General features: G+C 41.1%; 1 protein-coding gene across 3 annotated transcripts; it reads left to right on the top strand.

Moving 5' to 3' along the window:
- The first annotated feature begins 325 nt into the window (after nt 1-325).
- On the top strand, nt 326-25610 carry LOC125762764 (protein tramtrack, beta isoform). Of its 3 annotated transcripts, none has more exons than XM_049425245.1 (4): nt 326-2952; nt 11814-12302; nt 12412-13576; nt 21675-25610. In XM_049425245.1, exons 2-4 carry the CDS (start codon nt 12165-12167, stop codon nt 22823-22825), a joined length of 2454 nt encoding a protein of 817 aa, XP_049281202.1. In that variant the 5' UTR covers nt 326-2952; nt 11814-12164; the 3' UTR covers nt 22826-25610. The 3 variants fall into 3 exon arrangements, with proteins under 3 accessions (XP_049281202.1, XP_049281200.1, XP_049281201.1); XM_049425243.1 differs by lacking the exon at nt 21675-25610 and adding an exon at nt 15984-21381 and having other exon boundaries at nt 333-2952; XM_049425244.1 differs by lacking the exons at nt 326-2952; nt 21675-25610 and adding exons at nt 8130-8243; nt 15984-21381.
- Nucleotides 25611-26033: the final 423 nt, after the last annotated feature.

Here is a 26033-nt window from a genome sequence, read left to right as displayed (position 1 = left end):
TAGCTTCAAAGGGCGTGATTCGATTGAGTAGTTCAAGGGAAGCAAAAAAAAAAACACACAATTCCGTTCAAGGAAATGAACGGAAGACTATTGTCAATCTGGGAACGGGCGTTGCGTATTATCCCCATCATTGCGCACAGTGCGCGTAACATTTTCACCATTGCAGTAATGAAAACCTTTCTGTTTTACTTTAATTGAAAACTTACTGTAAATTTCATGAGGCATTTAAAAGTTTTTATTGGGCCTGTTTCCTAACGAAAAAGATCGTGATGAAAGGCATTTTTCATAAAATCTACTTTGCGCCACGTTGGTCGTCCGAAGTCCTCTTTCCACAACGTCAAATCTCAGCAACCATACTCCTGTGTGTTCCCCTTTCTCGATTCAATCCTCCTTGAGCCCCACACCCTCTGACAACACAATAAAAAAACACCCTCTCCCCACATACATACACACTACACCCAACCCAAGTGAATCCAAGCGCAGGGACTATATACGTGTTGCGACAAGTCAAAACTCTTCTGTACGGAAGCTTCAAGGAATTCTCTTCCCGATTACTCCTAATGAGTGCGAACGAGATGGCATACTACTCTGCGTAAAGGAGACAGAGCAAAGAGGAAAGAGCGCAAGTGGACGCTGATTGTATGAGAGTGGAACAGAGAGAGCTTGCTGTTTTATTCCGTGTAGCGGCATGTAGCGTTCGCTCTCGCCTGTGTGTATCGCAATGTGCGTGGTCGGTTTAAGTCCATACAACAAAAAGGAGCTCTTCGATACGGTGGCTTGTGAAGGTGTGTGCGGCTATACACGACGAGCCGGGCGCGCTCGGTAAAGTTGTTGGTGTTGGTAAATGCGGGTCGTCGTGCCTGTGGAGGGGGTGCACAGATCCCTGCGAAGGAGACGCACAGCACACAACGAATCGAAGCAAGCGTGTGTGGGGTGATGCGAACGCAGTGGAGGGAATTGAGCGGGCGGCGCGCGTGGAGAGAAGTCGGATAGCTAAAATTAACACACACCCCTATTCATTCGAACGTGCGACGCGGACTCGGCAACACACTCGCTACGGCACGGTACATCAGATCCGTGTGTGCCTCTCTTGAGAGTGGAGGCTAGCCGACAAAAAAAAAACAGGGAAAGAAAATCAAACAATCTGTGTAGCAGAGCTCTGGCCGTTACAGGACATACAACAGCGTGTCGAGCCGAACTGTCATCACCATCGGAAGAGATAACCGTTTCATTTTTTTCGTCGTCCATCGTAGTCGCCTGTTTGGTGCAAAATATCAAAGCCTTTCAGTGTGTGTCACGAAGCAGCAGGTCCGTTTTAATTCCGTGCTGGATTCTCGCCTATCGATATCGCATCCACACGGGTACAGTTTTTGTACGCGCGAGCAGTTGCTATCGGACCGGTATGATAATAGTAGTGAAATAGTGCGATAAGAAACCATCGACCCGATAATACTGAAAAAATCTCCTGGTACGCGAAACACCGTCGAAGTGCGGGCTCTGCCCTGGAGCAACGTGGAAAAGATTCTAGTTAGATGAAGAAAAGAAAAATATCTATCTAAGGTGATCTATACTGCCAGTCGGAAGGTAATCTCAAATCAATCGAAAAAGAAAACACATTTTCCTGTCTGGGTTAGTGGACACCAGGTTAAGCAGCACATTTTTTTCACGGTTTTGCAACGACAGAACGTGCATTCCTAGAACCCGACGTTGAAGCGAGAGAGAGATCCTCCCGTTGTTGGGTGCGGTTTACTATTCTCGATCGTATGTGTTTGTGTGAGATTGTGCGTGAATTGTACTGCTGTCAGTGGGTGCCTTCGTGGCGATGTGTATAGTGTGTGATTTACTGGTTTCGGTAGGCTGAGGTTTTTTATTTCTCGCTTAGCTCCTGTTTGCTAAAACTTAAACGATTACACCCCGCATTTCCTGTCTACTGCTTTTCGCGATCATGATGGATATGACATAAAGTGACGTCATCATACAGTTAAAAAAACAAGGGTTTGATGATTGTCAAATTCCGACACACTTCATTCATACGCAATTAGCACAGTCATCAGTTGGACTGGCTGCTCTGTTGTGTGAAGAGGAGTCGCCATGTTGTCCGAAAATCCTCCGTTTCGTAGTGAATGTTCCGTCCTGTTCGTGTCTGTTGGCGTTGAAAGAGAGCTTTCATTGTGAAACGTGAAACTGATTGAGAAAAACGGGTTGTCAGTTGCAGCGAATGAAAAAAAAATTCTAAGTAACGCGTGCTGCGATGCGGATGTGTGCGTGTGCCTTATGAGAAAAAAAGTCGAATGTGGTGTTTGCGGTGCTGCACAGAGTGCAAATTCTTTCACCGATAGCTGTAGTTCTAAACGATGACGTACACGATACCCTGTGGTGCCCGCTTGATATAGTGAAAAAATAATAAGAAAAAGTACAGCGGATCCCCAGCCCAAGAAAAAGTTTACGGTTGATAAAGTGAGGAAAAGGAGCAAAAAGTGGCCAAATTTTGGCGCGCTGATTATACGTGCGAAATTCATTTAAAAGTCTGTCGAGTGTGTGTGAATAAAACGAAAAAAGAAGGCGAAATAGTGCTACACTGTGGTTGCAAGAAAAAGAAAAACCTCTTTCTTTATTTCACACCCCAAAACCGCACAGGCACACTTGTGGGTAGTGTGGCGAGTGTACTGTGAAAGAAGTGTAGAGAAGCACAATTAATTGTTAAGTGGATGTGTGTGTGTCTGCACGTCGGTGATGTGTGTAGCAGCAGCAGCAGTTTGAAGTTTCGAAAGGAAAAATCACTGCAACAAACGATTTGCATCCATTTGACAGCAGCGTGTACAAGAAAAACTGCTTACGGCGTCGAAGCAATCGGCGGCTTGTGTTGGAAACGGACTGCCGAATGGGCTTCGCTGCCAACCAAGGAATATCACTGAAAGAAAAAAGCGTCCTCTATCGGTGTTAGAAAAATAGGTACGTGGCAGTTATTTTCCGGTTCGGGTTGTGGGATATTCAAAGGATAAGTTTTTTTATTCTTCATTTTTTTAAACGTTAAGAAGAAAAAAGTGCAATCATTCCAAAGGAAAGGTCGATCAATACCAAATCCCCCGCATCTTATTGGGTAACCTTCTGCAAAAGTGTTATGCATTTAAAATTGCGAGAATGGCATGAAATTGCTTGTGCATTTCCACTTGAAGTTAAGCTGCACTGTTCCATAGTTCGATCACACCACCCCTTAGGAGTATGGGTTCGGAAAACTACCAACGAACCGGGTCCTCCCGGTTGGTAGTGGTAACCAAGTTGAGTTTGTGTTTTTGTTAACTTTCTTTTCCCTCGTGATACATCCCCTTCCATTCTCGGGCGACCGGTCGGTAACCTCTTTCCCAGGAAATCAACCATTTACACGAAAAATCCAAATTTCATGTTGGATCGTGGAAAAAACCTGTAGGGGTTTTCTTTTCACAATGGTTTGTGCCATAGAGTTCGGCATCGTTTGCCACGTTGTGGGTTGTTGTTGTTGTATACGCTTTTTGAATTAGTTTCTTTTCGATCAGTTTGGATGATGAAAATTACAGGTATATTAGCATTAAGAATAAAATGGAAATGTAGATCAATATTTTCAATTTTTTTATTATATATATTTGTACTCACTGTATACTGTATAGCTGCGGGGCCACGACAGTTGAGACTTTCCCTCAAACTTCCTCAGTCACTCAAATCCCTCAAAAAGCGTCTCAAAACCAGTGTTGCCGTGGCCGTTTGAGGTTTTCCTCAAATTTGGTCACACAAACAATCACTCATGCTGCCTCTCTTTTCGTCAGCGACAACAAACAGTGTTTGACAAATGCTATGTAATTCATGTAATTGTAATCTTTGTTCGAAGGTGTTTTTTGATCAATCCAATGGAAAATATGGTCAATAAAAAGTTGTTTTAAGGAAAAGAAAGTATTTAAACATTTTATCAATCAAAAGAACGAGATTCAAGGATAGTCTTTCACATAAAAAGTTTAACTTTTAAATTAAAACGTATACATAAATTGTGTCACACACTGTGCAACAAAATGAACAATTAACCGTCGCAAAAAAGAAAAAAAATAAACACACAAATACGGTGTTAAATTATAATTAATGTTAATTTTAGTTCTTCAGTGGGTATTTGCATTAACAATGGCACACGAAAAGTGTACTTTCATTGAACAAAACCGCAAACAAAAATATGTTTTGTTTACATTCTGAACAGCTGAGGCATCGGAACTGTCAAAACGATTCCTCAAAAAAAGTCTCAAAAAATTTTTGAGGTTTTTGTAGATCGGCCAGGTTTTCCTCAAAACGCAAATCCCTCAAAATCACTCATGAGTTCCTGAGGTTTTGAGTTCTGAGGGAATCCTCAACTGTCGTGGCCCCGCAGCTTATGATTTCTCAAAACAAGAAAAGTAAAGGATTTATTTGTTTTAAAACACGCAATTTCCAACGGATCTGAGCGCATATTTTCTAATTAAAACAGGCCTTTTTTGCTAACGAATACGTGCAGGGGTTTTTGTGTCAAGGATATTAATTTTCTGATTGCTTGTTTCTACTAGCTGTTGACAATATGTTGTACAGACACATGAGGCCAAATAGGATTTCGTTAATACACAAGAACCGTGTATCCGATGTGAAGCCATACCCTAACCCCCAGGATGGTTGGCAGGACGGCAGGATGACCGCCGTACAAAGGATGTGCGGCTCTGCTGGCGTCGAAGCGTTGTTGGAAGCTTAGTTGTGTAGTGAAGTCCATTTTAGGGAGGTGTCTGTAGTGAGGTGAGTCTTGTTGGACAAGACGAAAAGGATAACTATCGTATAACATTTGCATCTGGGCTGTCAACCGTACAGCAACACGCGAAAGGAGCTGCAGGGCGGATGTTCGGAAGCCCTTCAAGGACTCGCTACCAAACAATACACCCGGCCAAGTGAAGAAGCATTTTTGTATTGGCTTAAATATAGCGCAACCTTTCCAACGATGCAAGAGAAACCGAATCCACCCAACTGTCATTTCGTCCTACCATCACGGAAAGGATATATCCAATTAGAGCCTAAACCTGTCTGTCCCTTTGTGCCCTGTGGTGTTGTTTATGTTTCAGGATAATACCACATATAGATGGACAGGAATATACACGTGAGCTGGCAATGTGTGTGCGTGTGTGTGGCGGGGTGTTTTGGTGTCCTTCTTTTTAATTAGATTGAATAACGGATGTAGCATATTTGTAATTCTCGGTGGGTTTGGGGGATGGCGCGGGAGGGGGGGGGGGGTCATTTTCACACCGATGTGTTGAGACCTAAGCATCTAATGTTTACCTGTCAAAATAAAAGCATCCAATAGCGCGTTAATGTTAAAACAATTTAACAAACACAATAGAGTGGGATGAAAGATTGATTGATAAATTTTTATTATTCACATTTCTTTATTCAGAAAAACATCCTTTGTATGGCTGGTATAGGGGATGGCCTCTTATCTATAAATATAATGAATAGAAGAAGAGAATTCCTTTGTAAAAGGCAACGTGATCACTCCTTTAGCTTGGCCACGCTAAGCTTTCGGAAAAATCTATGCTGCACAGATGTAAAATGGTCAAAGTTAAAATATATGCGTGCTGTTAACAAACAGTAGCGTAAAGTGTTTGCAAGAAACAGACGGTAAGGTTGTAGCAAGATCCTTGAACTAAGAGAGCGCATAACGTTGCCCGCTCGTCATGCATATAAAAAGAAAGAGAAGAAAGACAATTCCGCCGAAGCAAATTGTTTAAACCTATGGGGTAGAAGGGAAGAGGCCGGAGAGGGGTGAGTGAGAGAGATAGAGAAATCGCGAGCGTGTATTGGGGCTCGTGATGCAGTTAAAACCTTCTCGTCGACAGAAAAACGCGCGTGTTTGAAAATCTCTCCCATCCTACGCATCCCACGGCCCACGAAATAGACGAGCGGCTCCATGGCTGGAAAAAGGGTGTTGAAGGGGAGGGTGAGAAAAATGGAATTGGGGGGTAACTGACGGGAGCCAGGCTCCAGATAAATGAGGCAAACGTTAGAAAAAAAGGCAGCAGTTGCTGCAAGCAACTCTTAACCTTCCCACGAACATTTTTTCCTCTGAGTGTGTTTCCCTGTAATGCGTAATTGTATGGGTAATAAAGGCTTCCTAAGCGATAGTGGCGTACGATATAGAAGCTAAGTGGGGGGTCGATGGGGTTTGGGTGTTTAAATAAAAGTGTAGTAGTACCTTATGCACTGAGCTATCCCCAAACGGCCAACACTTACTAACACTATTGCCGAGGATGGTATGAATAGACAAGGTGATGGGACGAACTAATTGTACGTGACTGACATTTGCTAAAGGTACCGTGTCTCAGTTGTGAAGGTTTTTCGTCATACTATGTACATTTTCCAGACTGCACTCTCTGATAAGTAATGATAAAAGGGATAAACCAATCAAATCGTCCTCACTGCAATGTCTGATAAACAGTGAGAAAAACACATATAAACCAATGAAATCATTATCACTGCAGTAAGCTAAACTGCGCATGTTTTCATTTTTCTCCCTTCGTGTCGCCATTTTGTCGTGCGATTCCTTCGAAGGAGTTCATAAGTTTGTACGATGAAGATAAAATTTCCCAACCCTTTTTGACTGTCTTGTCACGTTTTCTATTTCCTCTCTTGTAGGTACTTTAAAAACGGGGAGGTTGTGAAAATGCCCTTGCATCTGTGTGCGTTTACTCCTTTCATCACGAATACAAAACACGAAGTAGTCCGGATTTAGGGGAGAATGATGTGCAACTAGTGCGAATGGAAGGGGAAATGTGCTCTTTGTTTTTCTCCTTCTTCGCTCTCTGTCGTGCTCTCTCGCACACAGTCTCCCCATTTGCTAGGAGGAAAAATCACGCATGCGGAAAATACAAAATGGCGTCGGGGTTGGCATCCCTTCATTGTTCTACTGCGTGAAGGGAGAATGAAAAGCCAACAAATGATAAGAAGGAGGAGATCTAGCCGGTTTCGATTGTGTAATGATACCTAGTCCCAGCATTTATTAAATCTATTATTTCCTTCTTGCTTGTGATAAAAGTGTCTTCTCGTTCCAATTACGTTCCTTACAAAACTGCTTTATTTTTGCCATTAATGATATATTAAAATAATAGTGGTTTGTGTAAAATGTGTAAAGTTGTATTACTTTTCCATTCTGCTATTGCACTTTTCCAGCCCCTTTTTTTCTTTTTTGCATGACATCCGTTCCGAAATGATAGAAAATTGCTTTTCCAATGTGTGTGTCTCAATGGAATCGTACAATAGAGCTTTAACTCATGTGACCACCTCGTAGGAAGATGACGGTATGCCACTTACTAGTTTGTAGTAATTACTTACACGCCGTTTATGTTCTCCACGTTTCCACCGCTTAACGGCTTGTATCCTATTTACTCCCTGCAAACGTTTAATGTTCACTAGTCTCGGTGTACTATTCGTTTTGGCACTGAAACTATTGCGATTTGTTGTCTTTTTTCAGTTGTTTTCTTTAGCTAGGATGCACAATTTATCTTATCGATCGTTTATTATTTATCTACATCGGTAAGATTACTATAGCCGATAAAAAACCGGGAGTCAATAGTGGACATAGAAATGGCTTATAGATTCGCAATCGTATCCTCGCTAAGTATTTCAACCAAAAGCACAAATGCACATAAACACAACCCGGTTCTCGTGTAGGAAGAGGCGCAAGCAAACTTAATGGCTAGCGTGTCGCAATAATACGCGTGCTAGTGTAGGCAGCAGGGTGTTAGTTGCGGCAATGTGTCAGCATCATCTAGCATCGGCGTGCTTCCATCTATACGTATCGGTCGCTAACCTACACAATCACAGCGCGAAGCAACGGGAAACATAACACTGCAACACTGCAACACTCCATCTCGTTCGCTTGTGCGGAGGTGTCTCAGTTCAATTCTCATCGTTTGTTGTGTTGTGGTGCCCTATTCCAAACAACGATCGTACGATAAAAAAGCTGTGGGGGTGGAAATGTGTTGTCTGCGTACTGTGGGGGATAGATTATTGGTGTAGTAGTGCACTGTATTCCGGTGAATTCTGCGTCTGCTAAGACCACCGCGTGCGATCATCCCCTCATTGCTGTGGGCGCGTTAGTGTTGGTTTGATAATGAACGCGTTCATCTCACACGCACTGTTTAGAGGAGTGTAATGCAAAAGGGAAGATCGTAGATCCACCATGGCCTGCAAATAGTGTGCTCTCCGTTTTGGTACATGAAATAAAAATTTCTACTATCCTTTTAAATGTGCTTCACAGCTTCCGTTGTACTGTGCTAGAACTCGACGGGCAAGAAACTACATTACCTCAAGGTGTTGTTGTTTTCAAGTTTCTTAAAGTGGTCTCAGCTGTTCTGTGGATGGCGTGTTGTACAATTCGCCCACAGAACACGAGCGAATTAACTTGCATCGGAATAAATATGCATAAACCATTTGGGAATTCCTGTTTTTCTGTCTCTTTGGTTCGTGTATGTGTGTAAGAACCCTAGAGGATATTATTGTATCGTATGATGGTGGGAATTATAACCGTTTCTGGTTTTTCTTGACAAAGGTGCAGGAGCTGATGACGACACACTCTGACAAAGATTGAGGAAAGACGTAATTATCGCACGTCGATTTTTTCTTCGTTAGAATTGGGTTTTAACATTTAGAAGTAATTTATTACCAAAAATGCTTTTTTTATAAGTATGATTTGGAATTAAACTTAAAATGGTGACAAGGTTTTAGTGAAAGTTACATTAACTTAAATAGAACCAGGCGACAAATTATTAATCAAATATCGAACAGCAAACCAACAATACTTTGAGTGGGTTTTGTGTATCGTTCCGTCCACAACCTTTACTCGTGACTAGATTTATCGATTCCCGTAACATTCCCGCAGAGATATAAATATACAAAAATACGGTTCGATCAATTTGGAAGCGGTTGCGATCAATTTTAAATTTAAAAAATCACCCATAAGTTGCCACAAATATTCCTTTTAACCATTTCGAGGTGTTCCAAAGCTGTCAATTATCATCAACTTTGCATAAAATTATGCAAATGCTGCCTAGATTGTTCTGTCCCATTTCGGGCAGGTTAACCCCTTTCATTGTTATTGTTCTACTAGCTTACCCGGCAAACCTAGCTTTGCCCTTAAACATGCGTTTTGTAATTAAAGCAAACATTTTGAGTGTTCAATCTTGATTCGTGTGGCATTATTAGAGTGGCGATTAGAGAATATCGTTCATTAATTGAAATTTCTCAAATTATTGCCATTCTTAATCCAAATGATATTCCCAGTCAAAGCAATTTTTCTTCTTTTTTGTGGCTGATCTTCATCTGCTACTTCAGGGGGCATTTCTGGCTTTCCTTGACGATTGGGATTTGACTCAGGTACTTCCGTGTAAGGTGCCGATTCCACATGTACCACCGAGCCGCAATTCACTAAATAGCATTTTTTAATTATTCACACACTTGCTTTTTACTTATTTATCACTCACTTTACGCTTTAATGAATAAAATTGCACTAATAAATCGTCATGTGTACCTACTTTGATTGATATATTCGTTAGAACTTTTTTGTTTCGGTAGTGTTCAACATTACTCGTGTTGCAAAAATGGCTATGCCTACTTGATAACTCCCGTAGGAAAAACAGAAAAGAACTCATAATATTGGCCAGAGGCCTCCTAGCGAAACGAAAAATAGCGGTAAACCTATTCTAATACCTAACGAACGTTCAGCGCAAATTTCATACAAATCGGTGCAGCCGTTTAAGAGGAGTATGCACACTAACACCGCGACACGAGAATTTTATATATATAGATGTAAAACCAACAACAAAAAATGGCGTACATCCCTTTTTCGTCATAACGTTCAAGACATAAATTGTTTTAGTTTTTCTTCTAACTGGAGATGAAGTTTGTAGTAGGACAGAACAAAAGAAAATTATAATCTTTACTTTGCTCTCTTCTTGCTCTGTATTACTCACCCCCGTTGTCGGGGGATGCGCGATCGACGTTGGGGCAGTGGGACAGTCGCGTGTTCACGCGTGTGGAGTTGTAATTTTGCCATAGTTTTTGTTGCTTGTCCGCCGTAGTATTACGGCATCATCTCGCTCGTTTGCTACGCATCAAATTAACTTTTGCTCGACTGAAAGAGAAAGAGAGACAGAGAGAGAGAGAGAAAGAGAGAGAGAGGAAGAAAGAGCAAAAGAGGTTCAACGAGTAAAATGGTAGTAGAAGACAGAAAGAGTATCTAAGTGGGAGTGAAAGAGGGAGTGAGCGGTGAAGATGTGACGATGCGGTAATAAATATGCAATCGGTTTGACAGCTTGACAGGTTTGTGAAGGTCATGATCATGGGCGTCGTCATGTTTGAATTGTATATGATCGACTAAAGGGAAGTGATCATGCTTTTTCCCTTACGTTATTTCCCGTGTTTTATCAGATTACAGTTTAGTTCCTTTCTGTGCTTTTTCCTTATCTTGTTTTCCTTCATAGGCTTTTAGTTTGCTTTAACACTAGATTAATGATTTTCGTACTGTTCCCTAATCTTCCACACTGCAAGTGTGTCCCTATACACATGGATTATGTTGTATATCTGCAACACAAAAGAGTTTAGTTTTACGACACTAAAATACATTTATGATAATGGTTTTAACCTAACCTAGCGTGAATAGATGTATTTTTACAATTTATAATACATTCCATTTACCAAACAGACTGCTTTATGAGCATTCCACACTACAACAATAAATTAGCCTCGATCGTAGACAGAAAACCTAACAACAGCCCATAGCAAATTCCTTCCCTTCTCCCTGTTTCATCCGTCAGCCGTCTGTCTCCTTATTATCATCGACCTGCGGTCGCAAAAGGGTCTCTCCACTAAGAGTATTCAGTTTTATTCCGATGTGTTGATCAGAGGAAAAAAACCCATCCTAAGCCGCCGACCAGTTTAGTTGTTAAATGGCGCTGAAGGACATTTGCCCCGTTGCCTCTGTTCTCTGTGATCCACAACAACTTTTAGTTTCCTCCCATTGGGGGTGATGTAATTTTATGTGGATAACGATAGGAAGAAAAACCCAAACAGTTTAGTGTCTCGTTGTGGATACTAAAGCGGGGTTGAAACGTTTTTAATAGCTAATTTTTCCATAAAACTATGTGCGTCTGTAGTGATTCGTTTAGCAAAATCGATCCTTATTGTTAGGCGATATTATTCGCAAGAGATTACTTTGTCAGTTACACTAGTATAACACGTAATAAATCGTAAAAAAAGATATTGTTTAACCCCAATTTTTGCGTCTATCCTGTCCGAGTCGTTAACGGGAGTTTACGTCTTGAAAAGAGCCTCGTGAGTGGGCTGTAAAAGCTTTGCATTTTCAATTTGAAGGGCATTTTGTTAGCGCTAGGAGCCCACAATGACGGTTTATCTCCCTTACAGATGGGTGCGTTTTGTCATGTTGTAGTCTTCTTTAGTGTTTTTTTTTTCTTTTTACGCCTATAGATTTTGTACGCTGCCCGCCCAGCCATTCGGTTTTGGGTGCGTCTGCTTTTTATCTCGCTAGTCGTTGTCTGACGTCAACAATACCACAACCGTATCATACCAAAACCGGGAGGTTTAGATTTAGAGGCAAACCTAGAGAAGAATGTTTTAAACATTATTCGGGTATTACTATTAATTATATTTATACGCAATAATGTGCGAAACTTGCTTATCCTTTTGTTAGGATTAAAAGTATTGTTTTTTATGTACAATGAATAATACTAAATGTATTTTTTTTCTCTATGTTCTACAATCCTCAGCAACCAAAACATCAATGCGAACAGGAAAGACTGAATCACCCTAAGTTCAAGTTGGCTGGTCCACAATACAGCGTAAAGCGATAATAGCTTTTATCTTGCCTTCTAAACGTCCCGGAAAGATAACGAAGGACAACGGACAACCCATCAACAACCAACACGAGTGCGGCAACGATAAGAGAAGTCGCTGTGTATGTCTGCGGGCCTGAGTAGTGTGTGTATGTTCGCTTAACGAAGGGAACAAGTTACCACAAAACCGTACACAGCCGCCTATAATAGAGGAAACAGCATTGCTCTTGGCAGAGGCAGTATTAGGAAGAGGAATAGAAGAAAAAACAAATCAAAACAATAAAAATGTCATCCCAAAGATTTTGCCTTCGGTGGAACAACCACCAGACAAACTTGCTCGCAGTGTTCGATCAGCTTTTGCATGATGAAACATTCATTGATGTGACACTGGCTGTTGAAGGTCAGCACCTGAAGGCACATAAGGTAAGCAACAAATGCGCCAGGATCTCTTTTTATTTCTTTACTTTGCAGAGCTAGCGAGTACAGCAACCACGAACCTAACATACTTTGATGTTTTCATTTTTCCCACCAGATGGTGCTGTCCGCATGTAGTCCTTACTTCCAGCAGCTGTTTGTGAGTCACCCTGAGAAGCACCCCATCGTGATCTTGCGCGATGTCCCGTTTAAGGACATGAAATGTTTGCTAGACTTTATGTACCGTGGTGAGGTGTCTGTCGATCAGGATCGACTTGCCGCCTTTCTACGCGTGGCCGAAAGTCTCCGGATAAAGGGTCTCACGGAAGTAAGCGATGATAAACCGAATGCTCCTACTGGGACCACGACAACAACCTCGACAGCACCTTCGTCCGCTTCCGGTGCGGTACAAACTTCTGGTGCTGTTGCCACCAATAAAGTTTCCAGTGCGACAGCACAGAAGACCACCACCGGCGAGAGTATAACGCACGTGGAAGATGACGATGAAGACCGATCCTCGCCAGCATCCAACAGTATTTCGGTGGCATCGAGCGTCGTAACCCCATCTGGTCAGGTGCAAACGGGGTCCGGCCATCTGAAGCAACTTCCTCCCCTGCTCTCATCTACCGGTATTGTAACGCGTAGCCACAGCAACAGTTTGCTGCAGCAACACCATCAGGGTGGTAGTAACGCGATGCAAACGAATCCACTGCTCGGTACAGCCCTCTCGCAACAGAAGCGCAAACGAGGCCGTCCACGAAAGCTGTCGGGAAGCGATGCGGGTGAAGGTGAAACCGAAGGTGGAAATTTCATTGGCGGTGGTGCTGGTGAAGAATACGACAGCAGTTCGATGGATATCATGGACGTGAAGATTGCCAGCAGTGGTGCTTCCAACTCGGGCGATGATGATCAGCAGCTGCGTATTGTGAGCAGCCGTACGGAGGATTGCGACACGCCAATGCACGAAAAATCGGAACAAATGGACGAGGATGATGACGAAGAAATGGACGACGAGGCCGATGAACTGGTTGATGACGACGAGTTGGAAACAGGCACTGGTGACGATCCTCGCGGAACCACACCATCGCTGGACGAATCGATGGAAGTGACTACCGGCAGTACGAACAATGCAGCAAACAATGCTAACTCGAATCGCTCCGGCAGACAGCATCAGCGGCACGGTGGCAATAGTAGTGCACAGGCCAAACCATCGCGAGCATCCAAACGAAGTAGAACGACGACGAGCAGCAATCTGCGGAACAGCGAAAACAGCAACATGTCCGGTGAGTACTGCAAGCGAACGCTATTCCTGGCCGTATTGTGAACCGCAATACGCACAGAACAATACATCATCGCGCGCGCGCACACATACACGCACAGCATATTAGATTAATAATTCGCACATATTCACACAAGACCACAGCGTTTCGATCATATCTTTCACCCGGATTCGGGACACAAAATAAGGTGTGTTAGCTGGGGCTTTTACAATGCTCACTCCATAATCATTGGTTATTTTATGCATAATAATATATTGATTCGGCGTAGAAAAGAATCATAATTTTCCATTGCTATTTGTGTGTAGCTTTAGTGTGCCTATTAATGGAGCGATAGATACATATAATGGGCAGCAATTGATAAAATGTTTGGTTTAATTCTAGCGGATAGTTACATCGGTTCATTTGCCTTTTCTTGAATCGTAATACCTTTTCTAGGTGCCGAATTTGATATTCACTCATAAATCATAGTTAAAAAATGCTAAAACAACATTTCTAACTTAACTGGTACATTCAATCAGTTGTGTACGTGTTATTAAATACATGATGTATTTAGGATACGGGTGTATAATTGATAAACGAAATGCAGGTAATAAGGTAATAAGGCTTTTTTGGAAAAAAAATCCCTGTATATTCTTTAATAATATTATTTGTAACATTTACTAACTTTGTATATACATATTCACATAAAAACATATAGTTACCTAATAGTTGGGTGCGGAAAGGATGATTGATATGTTAATTATAGTTAATATATAATTATATTAATAGTAACTAATTAGCAAAATCAATCAACATTAAATGGATTGCGTGTGTATGTGCAATTTCATTGCAACAAACGCCAAACGCAAATGTTGCTGAAAAAATTAAAACAGATATTTGTAATCACCATTGCTTACTAATAATGGTTCATCGTTCATGTCACTATCACTTAGAATGACATCCTATGAAACAATTGTAAAGAGAGAAAATTCAAATCATGATAAAAAAGGGCGTCGTATGCGTATCCTGCAAATAGGGATGCCTTGATATCATAACTTCGCGATTCGATTGCCTTATATGTGCCCTCATTGTACGCTATTCGTGTTGGTGTTGTCGCTTCACTTCACAAACCTGTCAATAATTTACGTGTCTGCGTCGTTCGGAAATTTTAAAAACAAAAAAAAGAATCAACATAATACAAGCTGTCTGTACAATGCTTCGGTTAGTGCTAGTGGTAGCTGCTGCTCGTATATAAGTAAAAACGGCTAACACTTATACATAGGATAAGCGAAAACACTATGTAATTATCTATATATGCCGATATCGCGGATAAGCACACATTTATGAAAAGGTGAGTTTCCACCTTCCCATGCCGCTGAAGCTGATAGATGGATCAAATGATTTAATGAAGAAGGCACGTCGGGATTTTGCAAATAAATACCGAAAGTAGGTTTACTATTACCACAACACAGCCGAATGGTCTTAGGCGAATGGTCCGCTATTGTGCAGCTTTCTGGAACAATATGTTTACGTTTGGAGAAGAAACAACTGTTTTCATCATCTTATTAGATCATATAAAATTTAAGTCACCATATTACATCATATAAATAGAACGTCAAAATCTCTTCTTGCTTCGTTCAATATCGGTCCTTATGCACAAATAGTAAAGACACATTAGCACTAATTTTATACCGAAGCTTTATCTAATAATAACGCATCATTGTACCGTATGTTTGGTAACTCTTTCGATCTGTTGAACAAACAGGCGGCATATTCTGTGCTTACTGCCCTACCGTTTCTGCACCTTCATAAAATCATGCGCTATCATTTAATCACGTTTGTTTTACATTCGCTGTTTTGCTGCGCTTTCCTTTTCATTTATTTATGCCACCTCCAGTCCTTTTCTTTTCTTTATCTCCTTCTGTATCATAACTTTTAGTATTGATTTATGGATTTACATTGGAAAATTGTTTTATATTAATGCTTAGCAAATTGCAAGGAAAATTCACACTTTTTACACACATAAGAAAGCACGTTTTATTACACCCGAGGTAAAGGAACCACGAAAACAACTCCTCTTAAATTAAATCATTGTCATTGAAAGCTAAAGCGGCTTGGGAAATTGGATATGTTTAGTTAGATATTAATTTTATATTAACAATCTCTGTGTACATGTCATGACTCATTCACTATCTAAAAAAACTATACAACACTTTCCTGCATTTTGATGTGGCGATTGTTACATGAAGAGTTTTGGGAAAATGTAAAACCATTCCCCGGTGGGAAGTAGCGTTACATACTTCCCTTTTCTCTTTACTTCCGTGTGATGTGTATTTTTTCCCCGAACCACAATCCCTTTTATGGTTGTCTGTTAGTACTTTGTCAATTTTTCTAACCTACAATCTTATGTATCTTTTTTACTTTTTTATAGATTCAAAAGATTCTTTTGTGGATGATGAAAAATGCAACAAGATGGATGAAACGGGCGGCGAAGAAGACGACGATATTGAGGACGATCAGTATGAGGAGCGGGAGCTGAACTCAAGCCTAATGGAGCCACAGCTATTGTTGGATGAGTACGATGAACCGGTTGAGTTTAAATTCGATCCCCGTACGGACAGTGGAGCAGTCGATACAACCATGAATAGCAACAGCTACCTTCCGCCCTTGCAACCGAAACCAGGTCTAAAGTTGGCCGGAACAAGCACCACTCGTATGCCACAGATCTCGGTTGTACCGACGAAGGCTTTGCAATTGCCGAAACTAGCACCGCTAACGACATCCGCGGGCAGCTTTCTCGGCGGATCAAACAACAAATCCACGGTGAAGCTGCACAAACGGACACGACTGCTGGCACCAAAGAAACCGAACGGCATGACCACCACGCAAACGATCCTCAACAATCTGAACAACAATCTGAACGAAAATTTGATCTCAACCACGAACGCTAGCGGTGGCGGATCTTCGCTGTGCCTGTCGGGCATCGGGTCCGAGGTGTACGATATGTTTTCGAGCAGTGTGCTCCGTTCGTCGAGCCCGCGGTCCAACTCGAATTCACCATCCGTAAAGGGCGGTGGCAGCAGTGGGAACGATAGCGGTTCACGAACGCACAAGTACGCCGTGATTGACGATACCGAGGGCAGTGTGCGTGATTTCTGTACCAAAGAGGGTGACCACGTGTACCGGTGCAAGGTGTGTGCCCGTGTGTACACGCACATTAGCAACTTCTGCCGGCATTATGTGACCTCCCACAAGCGTAACGTAAAGGTGTATCCGTGCCCATTCTGTCTGAAAGAGTTCACGCGCAAGGACAATATGACGGCGCACGTGAAGATCATCCATAAGCAGGAGTACGCCCAACAACAGACGACGGGAATTGGACCCGGGGGCACGTCACCAGCCAGCGGCGGTGGAAGCAATTCGCGCGGTGAGGAATCCTTTAGCGCAACGCTGCTCGGCGGAAGGAACGAGTCGACGAACGGTGGTGGGGGAAGCTCCGTGACAACTGCTTCGATCATCAATGCGGTTGGACTGCAGCCGAAGCTGGGCTCGAACAGTAGTGGCAGTAGTAGCGGCGGTATTCGCATCGTGTATCCCTTTCCCGGGAGTGGTCAAGCCTCGCCGGCGGCTGCAACCACAACAGGAACAGCCGGCAGTGGCACGGTCGGGACGATTAGCATTAAGAAAGAGTTTCAAGAAAAATCTTCGTCCTCATCGGGTGCCAACTCACCGACCGGTTCGGTCTCATCCAGCTCCAGCGGGCTCGCTGCCCAACCGGCAACTGCGACTGTCAGCCAGTAGAAGGCTCCGGAAGGGTTAAATGCATCGGCGGGTGGTATCTGCTCATCCGGTAAGAAAGCGACTTGTTTTCGAAACGACCAACCACAGATAGAGGCTAGTAATATCTTAGGGGAAAGCCAATAGAACAGCACACACACGCGCATACATTAACATTTGCTTCCATCGTACGCAACTACAAAAAGTGAAAATATTTCTATCCCTTCCGCTTTGCGCATTAGCGAACGGAACATACCAAGTACGACCGGTAGGCTAGCATACAAAAGCTAGGAAAATCATTCCTTCAAAAGGGTATTTTGTAGTTTTTAGTGGAATCGTCTAAAGTATCACCACAATAAGCATAACACACTAGAAATCGTCGGATGAGATGAGTATGTTAGATGGACGGACCTTTGTACTGGTTTTTTAAATGATTGTTTTGTTTTAACTTGTAAGTGTGAAACTGTTTAATGTTTTATGTTAAGTAACAACCCTTATTGCAAACGTTAAAGCATTGAAAAAGTGGTGTAGATCGGCGAGTCTGTGTGTGTGGGTGTGAGATAGCGGAAAATATTGGCCAACAAATTTTCCTTATACCTGTATTTAATCTTACCAAAAGATAGGCACCCAAGAGGTCGCTACAACGGCAACTTTGTTAGATTATCCGTAGGTTTGTTTAGTGTATCTACACGCGTGCGTATATTTAATTGTATTGGTATTTAATTATTTGTAATATTTTCGTTTAGCAACGCATATTTTGAATCTGTTTATATGTAACCCAATGAGCGTAGGAGGAGAGGCAACTCTCAAAACTCCTTCCGGGACATCATAATACAGTTTGAAAAACAACAATTGCTTCACAAATGTCTTCCCCCCTAAGAACAAGCGATACAACCGGTAATAACGGGCCGAATAGAACGGTGCTGCTGTTGATAATAACCAATCGATCGCACATTAAGAATATCGTTCCATTTTCATCTCGCAGAGTATAACACCCTGAAATGAATTTATGAACGATCGGTTACTACATTGCCATGGGTGTGTAAGTGTGCGCATGATTACGGCTACCATCCGTAAGGCAACTCCATTTAAATAATTTGCATTGTAGAAAGATGAATGAATTAGCTAACTTTTTTCTAAATGGAAAATGGACACACGAAACGAACAAAGAAACTGTAGAAAGAAGCGAAATGTTCTAAACGAATTTTATGCATTATATTATTATTTACTCGCCAGATTGTTATCGGTGTTGTCTGCGTTCAAGCGCAGAATCATTTCGTAGAATGATTCGGTTTGTTTCCTTGATTTGTTATTTATTTTTAGAAATTCTTTACTTTTTTGTTCTAAATTAATACATATTGTTGTGGAGCTATACCCACCGAAAAGCTAAGATTTAGACAATATGACAACGCGTTTAGTGGTTCACTTGAAGTATTGCAAATATTGAATCCTACGTTTTGTCCAATGTCGTACAGTCAGGCGGCTGGGTGGTGTTTGTGCGAAACATTTTTTTTTTGGTTTTTGTCTGGTGTGTTACCATGTGACGTTATTGAATTATTATTTTCTGTTTATCATACATTCAGTCTTTGTTACGTTGGTCTCAGCTTGGTTTGTATTATTTTTATGTTATTTAAATGTATCGCACCTCAAGACAAGACATAAATATAAACCGCCGATACAGATGTAGGTATGTAAGAAGGGCATTAACTACACAAATCTCGTCATGTAACGAAGCGTAACTTTCCGTTTGTCCGAGATGCAGGATCACATCCTACATGCTTCTGTGATGATGTTCCCTTTCGCATTAGAGTTTGTTAGTTGTAATAGTAACATGAAATAATTTTTGTTAATGACCTTCACACTCTCAATCGTATCAATCGTACTTCCCTTACTTACCAATGTAATGTTCTCGATACACATATGTTCGTTATGGTCTTATCAACATAGCATTTTTACGTTTAGAAAAAGTGGATTTTTGTAACTCGAATTGATTGTTTTCTGTGCGTGAAAGATGAAAAACAATTGAGAGATAACAGTTAAAAGAGCGCTCTCCTGCTGTGCTCTATCTTGCTGTGCAGGAATGGCATAGAGGGTGGAAATTAAGGATAGATAAACTTTAAAGCTGCATTGGATGTTTTTTTTCATGGACGAGTTGCACAGTTTTAATAGATGTATAAAATGAAAAAGGCTGAGATAGTAATGTTTAGTGCGTGTTTGTTATAGCCACCACCAAGAGCCACCTCTTCCCGCTCGTCTATCACCACACCCACACATACGTACACGTAAATCAATTCCCGATAGTTAATTAACAGTTAAGTAAAATCCGTTTGGCAAAAAAAAATGTTAACACATAACTGAAAAGAGAGACTAATATGTTTGCTATCTGAAAATAAATGTAGATAGAAGGGGGTAAGGGTGTATTAAGGGGAGGGTCAATGTTTAGCATAGTAATTAGTGTGAGTAGTATTTATATATCAAAACAGCAAACTTATAATCTAATCTATCTAGCGTTAAGAATCAGCACCAGAGTTGAACTATTTTTGTATGCAGTGTTAGATGAACATATACGTTTATGTTTTAAATGTTTGTTCGGGACAAACATCTGATAAACACTACTTGCCGGAACGGTGGGCGATGTATCTCATGCGACGATGGAAGCTAGACAGATAGAAGAGAGGGGAAAAATGTTGAAAGGGACGTGCGTGCATTTTACGTGTTTAATATAACTATCGTTTTTAGTGGGCATGTTATGAAATAATGGTATAGGTAGTAGGCAAAAATTAAATAAAATGTGCAACTCTCCCGAGACACTACCATGTATAATACATCCTTCTATATTAAACCAACAGAGTGAAGAGATAAAAACACTAGCAACACATTGCAATAAATGTTCTAGTTTGTGTACGAGTACCGTATGCTCGCACCATTGTTTTAAAGTAAAAACAACGTATTCATAATACTGATCGCAAGCTAATCTCTAACTAGTAAAGACACGTGCGCACTAATAGTTTTTTCTTCTTCTCAAAACAGCGCACACTCTGAACAGGAGCTTCACATAGAATGAACCTTTATAAGCGTAAAACACTTGTTTAAACTTATTCCCTTACTCCGTGATGCACCGATGCAATTTCCATCGCAAGAAAACACACAAACCTAATAGTTAGTGCAATTTTAATGTGTTAAGTACTTTATTTAGCCTATGTAGATGGCACCGAGAACACTAAAAGAAAAGCGATAGTAGGAGTGAAAATACAGTGATACACCATCACTTATCTGCCAAGTTGTTGTACATAGAACGATGATGCCGACGGTGGAAGTAAAAGTAAAGGGAAGTGAGTGGGTGTGTGAAACAGATTTTAAAACTTTGGCACGAAACAAGATAAGCTTCAACTTTTACTTCAAAAAAGTAATAAATTAAAGGAAAGATAAGCAAACAAGCATTTACACTAAATTGTAGTTAACGTATCTCGATCACCGTTTTACTCTGGGTACTGTAAAGTCTGCATCGTAGCGAGAGGCAATCAATATTCCTGAATGGGGCGACATTTAAAGGCATAAGGATGATAATGTGGGTCGTGTTAGTTTTAGCCAAACTGGATAGCATTACGAAGAAAACAATCACCAAATAAGATTAAATAAACGACACAAACGCGCACACACATATAAAAAGTATTTTTAAATTGTTTTCTGTTTTACTTTCCTTTTGCGAGAACTTTTAACTCCATCACGTACGGTTTTTCTTTATTTTGTTTCACCACGAGTCCTGTTGCAGGTAGCGCTCACATGTAAATCAGAAACGAAAGAATGGCATTTTCAAATTAACGAATTTGATAGGATTTGCAGAAGGCAATTATAGCAGGATCGACGTGTTAACCAACTGCAACGATGCATAAGTAAAATTTAGTTTTTTAATTTGAAATTTAATTTGTGAGCATGTTTTTTTTACGTTATAGAGCACAATGAAAACACTGGAAAATATATTTAAACAATTGCTGTAAGTTGGAAATAACCGACACGTAAAACACATAATAAACATTGATATGAAATTGAAAGTCTTCGTTCTTTGTATGTGCCATGAAATTTATTAATGGTTACTCCCAAATACTTCATATCCGAAACATTATCGAGGCATTCTGAATTGGAAGCTCTTGATGGGCTGATGCTAAGGGCCTCATTGTATTGGACGTGTATTTACTAACTATTAAGAGTAGTTATACATTGCTCAATCAGCCTTATAAGTGATTGGAGTAAAACGTAAATGTAAAATGTATTTAAAACCATTTGTTGTCAGCAAAGCTAACGAAATACAATTTTTATCGAGCTAATTGAATTTTATATCTCTCAGATTTCTTTCACGTAGGTACGAAATGTGGTTCCATTCAAGCGGAACTATCGATATTCCCTATCAACCTTGAGAAGAAGGTTGATCAACACCCTTCAGGGAATGCTACTTATGAAGAAGAAGATAGCGACGATGAAAAGGATTCCGTTCTTGTAATAGCTGATCGTGCGCAGCCTTTGCAAACAACATCAAATCAATCGTCCGCGGGGGGATTCAAATTTCCATTGTTGGAAGAGTTGCAACGCAATGGACAGCTGCAGGAGCTTACAATAACCGAGCATCGTCGCTCATCGGATGTAAATCATGAGGTAAACCCGAAAGAAAATGGCAACAACGGTTTGAAAGGTGTCGAAGGTAGTTCAACGGCACCTACAGTTGCTGAAACGGGCGAGCATTGTGAACTTGCGATTGATTGTCCGAATGAACTGAAAGATGAGATCGACCATAGACCACTTAGCAATGGATCCGGCACATCATCGTCGGGACTAAAAGTGACGAAGCGGCGTACACGCAAAACCTTATCACCGAACGATCCGGCAGAAGCACTAACCGAGATGTCCGTCCGTGGTCTTGATTTGTTCCGCTACGCTACGATCAACGCCGGAATGTATCAGTGCATGGAGTGCAACAAGGACGGGATCGATAAAACGTTCAAGAACAAGTACAGCTTTCAGCGACATGCTTTCCTGTACCACGAAGGGAAGCAGCGCAAAGTGTTTCCATGTCCCGTGTGTAGCAAGGAGTTTTCACGGCCGGATAAAATGAAGAACCATCTGCGTATGATGCATGAGTCGTATGAAACGAATATGTTGCTATATCGTCGGTTCCCGGGGGAGCTGTCGCAGTTGCATGTGCATCCACAACAGCAGCCCCACACACACCATCAAGCAGATAACTCAATTCCGATGCAACAGCTAAACGAGGAGCAAAGACGCCGCCAGCAGGAGCATGATGTGATGAAGATTCGAAGTATGGTCAATGCAATAAACCTTCGCCAATTGCAACACTTTCAACAGCAGCAACATGCACGGGAGCTAACAACTATACGCCAGTCGCTCGAGGAACAGATTCACCAAAACCCGATCATAGCGAAGCAAGTGGAACCTCCCGCGATTCCGCAGCTTATAGCTTTGAACGGGGTCGGAAGTCAATGAGCTTGAAATAACATAACGCAAAAACGTCATTATTACCTTTAGTTGGTAACATCAGGCTCCATCAAAAAGTACACTCAAATTTGTATGATATCGGAGAAAACCTATCGTCAGTCTGCTGCCATTTAAACACATCCTTAATCACACTATTCAAACAAAGTGTTGTTTATAAAGCAACGAAGAAACTTATGTAAGAACACAAGCTACAGATCAAACAAGCGTAACTATATACCAATGGATAAAAACAAATTAGTAGAGATATAGCTGTAAGTAGAACATACAAGCATCGTAGCTACAACAGCACACGATCGCCGGGCGAACGATTGCTATAAATTGAAAATAACCGTACAAAGAAAATGTGTAACGACGCACAGCATTATACGATGTGCCATTTAAGGAAATAGAAAAGCATACACTAGAACTGAAAAAGCAACACCGTTTACAACGTTGCTAGATTTAAGACACATCCCCTCATCGGAATGTTTAGAGACTGAGCACAACGATCAGATCATCATAAGAAACCCAGTGTAACATCCATACGTACATTATATATCGAGAGATCTCTGTTAATATGGTAAGGCATTAAGATTAGTTTGTCTAATTACATTTGTAACAATTTGGTAAGCTTATTGAAATAGTTGTAACCATTAGATGCCATAATCCGATTTGGTAAATTTTCACTGCATTTGGTTTGAGCTAATAGCTTTAGTTTCGCATTTGTTTTGCGATACATCACACGTATAAGTTGGATTATCATGATACGGATAATGGATGCTAACAGCAGCATAAGCTTTACATTACAACGCACCCAGTGGAATGGATTAGTAGCATTAGTTATGAATTGATATTTTAGGAATTGCAATGTTGTACATCGAAAAGGTCTGTGTCTCTTTATGAAAGAGACGATGTAAAATAATCATGTGAGAATAATCATTTGAGAGTGACTTGCGTGCGTTAATGCATAACTCAACTCGGCAACGTCCAAAGTAAGAAACGCCATGATATTTTTTTCATGTATCTCATTTTTTTCACAAGCAATACAGTAGAATATTATTTGCATCGATATTAAAAAATCAAAGAGTTAGTTAGACATAGCAGAGAGATATTATAAATCAATGTATGAATTATTTTGAACTAGGCTAAAATTGAGCTTTCTGTTTGAAGATTCTAGAAATAATGATTGAATTGGATTTTGAAAATCAAATAATAGAACTGAACTAAATAAAACTGCAAAAATAACAAATTTGTGTCGTCGTATTATTCGTTTTTATTTTTACTTATGCATCTCCTAAGTGGGATTTTCTGTTAAATGTCTAATTTTAGGTGCCTTGAATGGCGCATACACCTTTCAACATTCAAATTTGGGTTTTTATTATAGCACAAGTGTTGTTGTTGTAAAAATTAACGCTCTTCCAGAAACAAAAGAGACCACTTGTTAGACGATACGTGAATAAATGCTTTCTTTGCGTTGTAGATCGTTTTTAACGCATTTGCTGCCCATTTCTAGAAGAAACCCGTTTACAAAAATACAAACCCTGCAAGCGACGGTTGTTGCTCGGATCCAAAACGAGGGGAATTTCCCATCATTTAGGGGCAGCGAAAGAACAACGTTGGCCCGTACACAATCCCTTCACGAGGACTACCACTCAAGTATTGATGGGCTCTGAGATGCTTAGAACCACAAGGGCAGACAGGCAACACAACAATAACAGTGATGCTACACTTGGTGCTGGAACACACGCTGGAAGGCACGAGAAATAAATGTGTGGTAGCAGCAGCAAAGGACAAGGAGGATACTTGTCATATATTGTACGATGAGTAAAGTTATCAATCGTTTGGGCTTTCGATCGAAAGGGAATTTCGGGATGTGTGCAAAGGTGTAACGGGACGGGTAAAGCATAGCACGCGTGCTAACGATCATGTAGCACAGGTACGAAATATGGACTAGATTAGTACCTTGACTTTGGAGGTCCTGGTGTCCAGATCAGGTGGTGGCATGGTGTGTTTTTTTGTTTTAGTTTTTATTGCATCCGTAGCTTGCCTGATACATATGTAGTAATTATTTTATCGTTCTATTAACCAAAGGAGGAGATTTTTCACTCCTTCGCGATCCGCAATTGAATGGTGATCGATATTAATACGGAATATTTCCCCGATTGTTTTGCAGTATTTTTGAAAATTATTGTAGAACGTATGGTTCCTCACTAAACATGTAGCTTTATTTAAGTGATGTGGTGACCGACATAAAGAATGACTACAATTCAAATTTACGGACGTGTTAAACAGATGAAAATGTGATTATCTTTGTCTGACAAAGGTCTGACGAGTCCTATTCAATCTACCCGGCATAGATAAAGTGTACCCTTGATCGTGTCTGTAGTGCAGGACGCATAATTCAAACAAACATCACCAGCTACCTAAAGCGTGATCAGCAGCATCCCACAAAAGTGGGTGTGGGTGTAAACGAAGGGATCAAAATAAAACACCAAAAATTGAAGGTAGTCTAGACAAGACTCCGTGCATGGTCTGATCCATATAGTCCGATTGTTGTCGCACACTAATGTGTTTTACATCTTTCGAACCGAATGTCTCGGGTGTTTTCGTGGTTTTCTTCCTTTCCCAGTCAATCTCTGAATGGAGCAACACCATCACATGATGGTCTGCGATAGCAAGATGTCCAGGCGTTCTGAAATTATGACCCGTTGGTTCATGTTCCATCCTGCATAGGTTTGGGTATTTATTAATTATGCCACTGCCCACAGGTACATCCTGAAGAAGCCAGCAAGATGAAGTCAAAACAAAAGAATTCTACGCACCTCTTCTCCTATATATTTGTTTTGCCTAGGTTAGCAAAATGTTTCTTCTCACTTTTCCTGTCCGGTTGGGATGAAATACCTGCCGAGTTGGTTTAAAACATCCTTACGCTCGATGCAGCATCACTAGTCGCCGTACAGCAGTCGCATCGAACAAACATCAACCGCAACCAAAGTTGTTACCAAGGCTGCAAACCAAGGTGTTAGGTGTATTAAAATGGCCAATCCGTCCAACTTTCAACGTACATCACCGTTCCGGATACCGATTCGTGCTGGCAAACTGGTAAAGAAGCAGCAACATAAGCAGAAACAGCTGACATCCGATGTTCCACCATTGGCCAGGCACCTCTTGCGATCGCTCAACAACGATAGACGGGACTGTCCGTCGTTGGTAACGC

This window comes from Anopheles funestus, chromosome 2RL (assembly GCF_943734845.2).
Source record: "Anopheles funestus chromosome 2RL, idAnoFuneDA-416_04, whole genome shotgun sequence".
Lineage (NCBI taxonomy): Eukaryota > Metazoa > Arthropoda > Insecta > Diptera > Culicidae > Anopheles > Anopheles funestus.
The sequence above is the reverse complement of the archived record's forward strand: the minus strand, read 5'-3'. Positions and strand labels throughout refer to the sequence as shown.

What these genes read in the sequence shown, in the direction of transcription:
- LOC125762764 (XM_049425243.1), top strand. Translation starts at nt 12,165, where the DNA reads ATGTCATCCCAAAGATTTTGCCTTCGGTGGAACAACCACCAGACAAAC. An exon ending in AGCACCTGAAGGCACATAAG is followed by an intron (nt 12,303 to 12,411) that starts GTAAGCAACAAA and finishes TTTTCCCACCAG; the next exon opens with ATGGTGCTGTCCGCATGTAG. An exon ending in CGAAAACAGCAACATGTCCG is followed by an intron (nt 13,577 to 15,983) that starts GTGAGTACTGCA and finishes ACTTTTTTATAG; the next exon opens with ATTCAAAAGATTCTTTTGTG.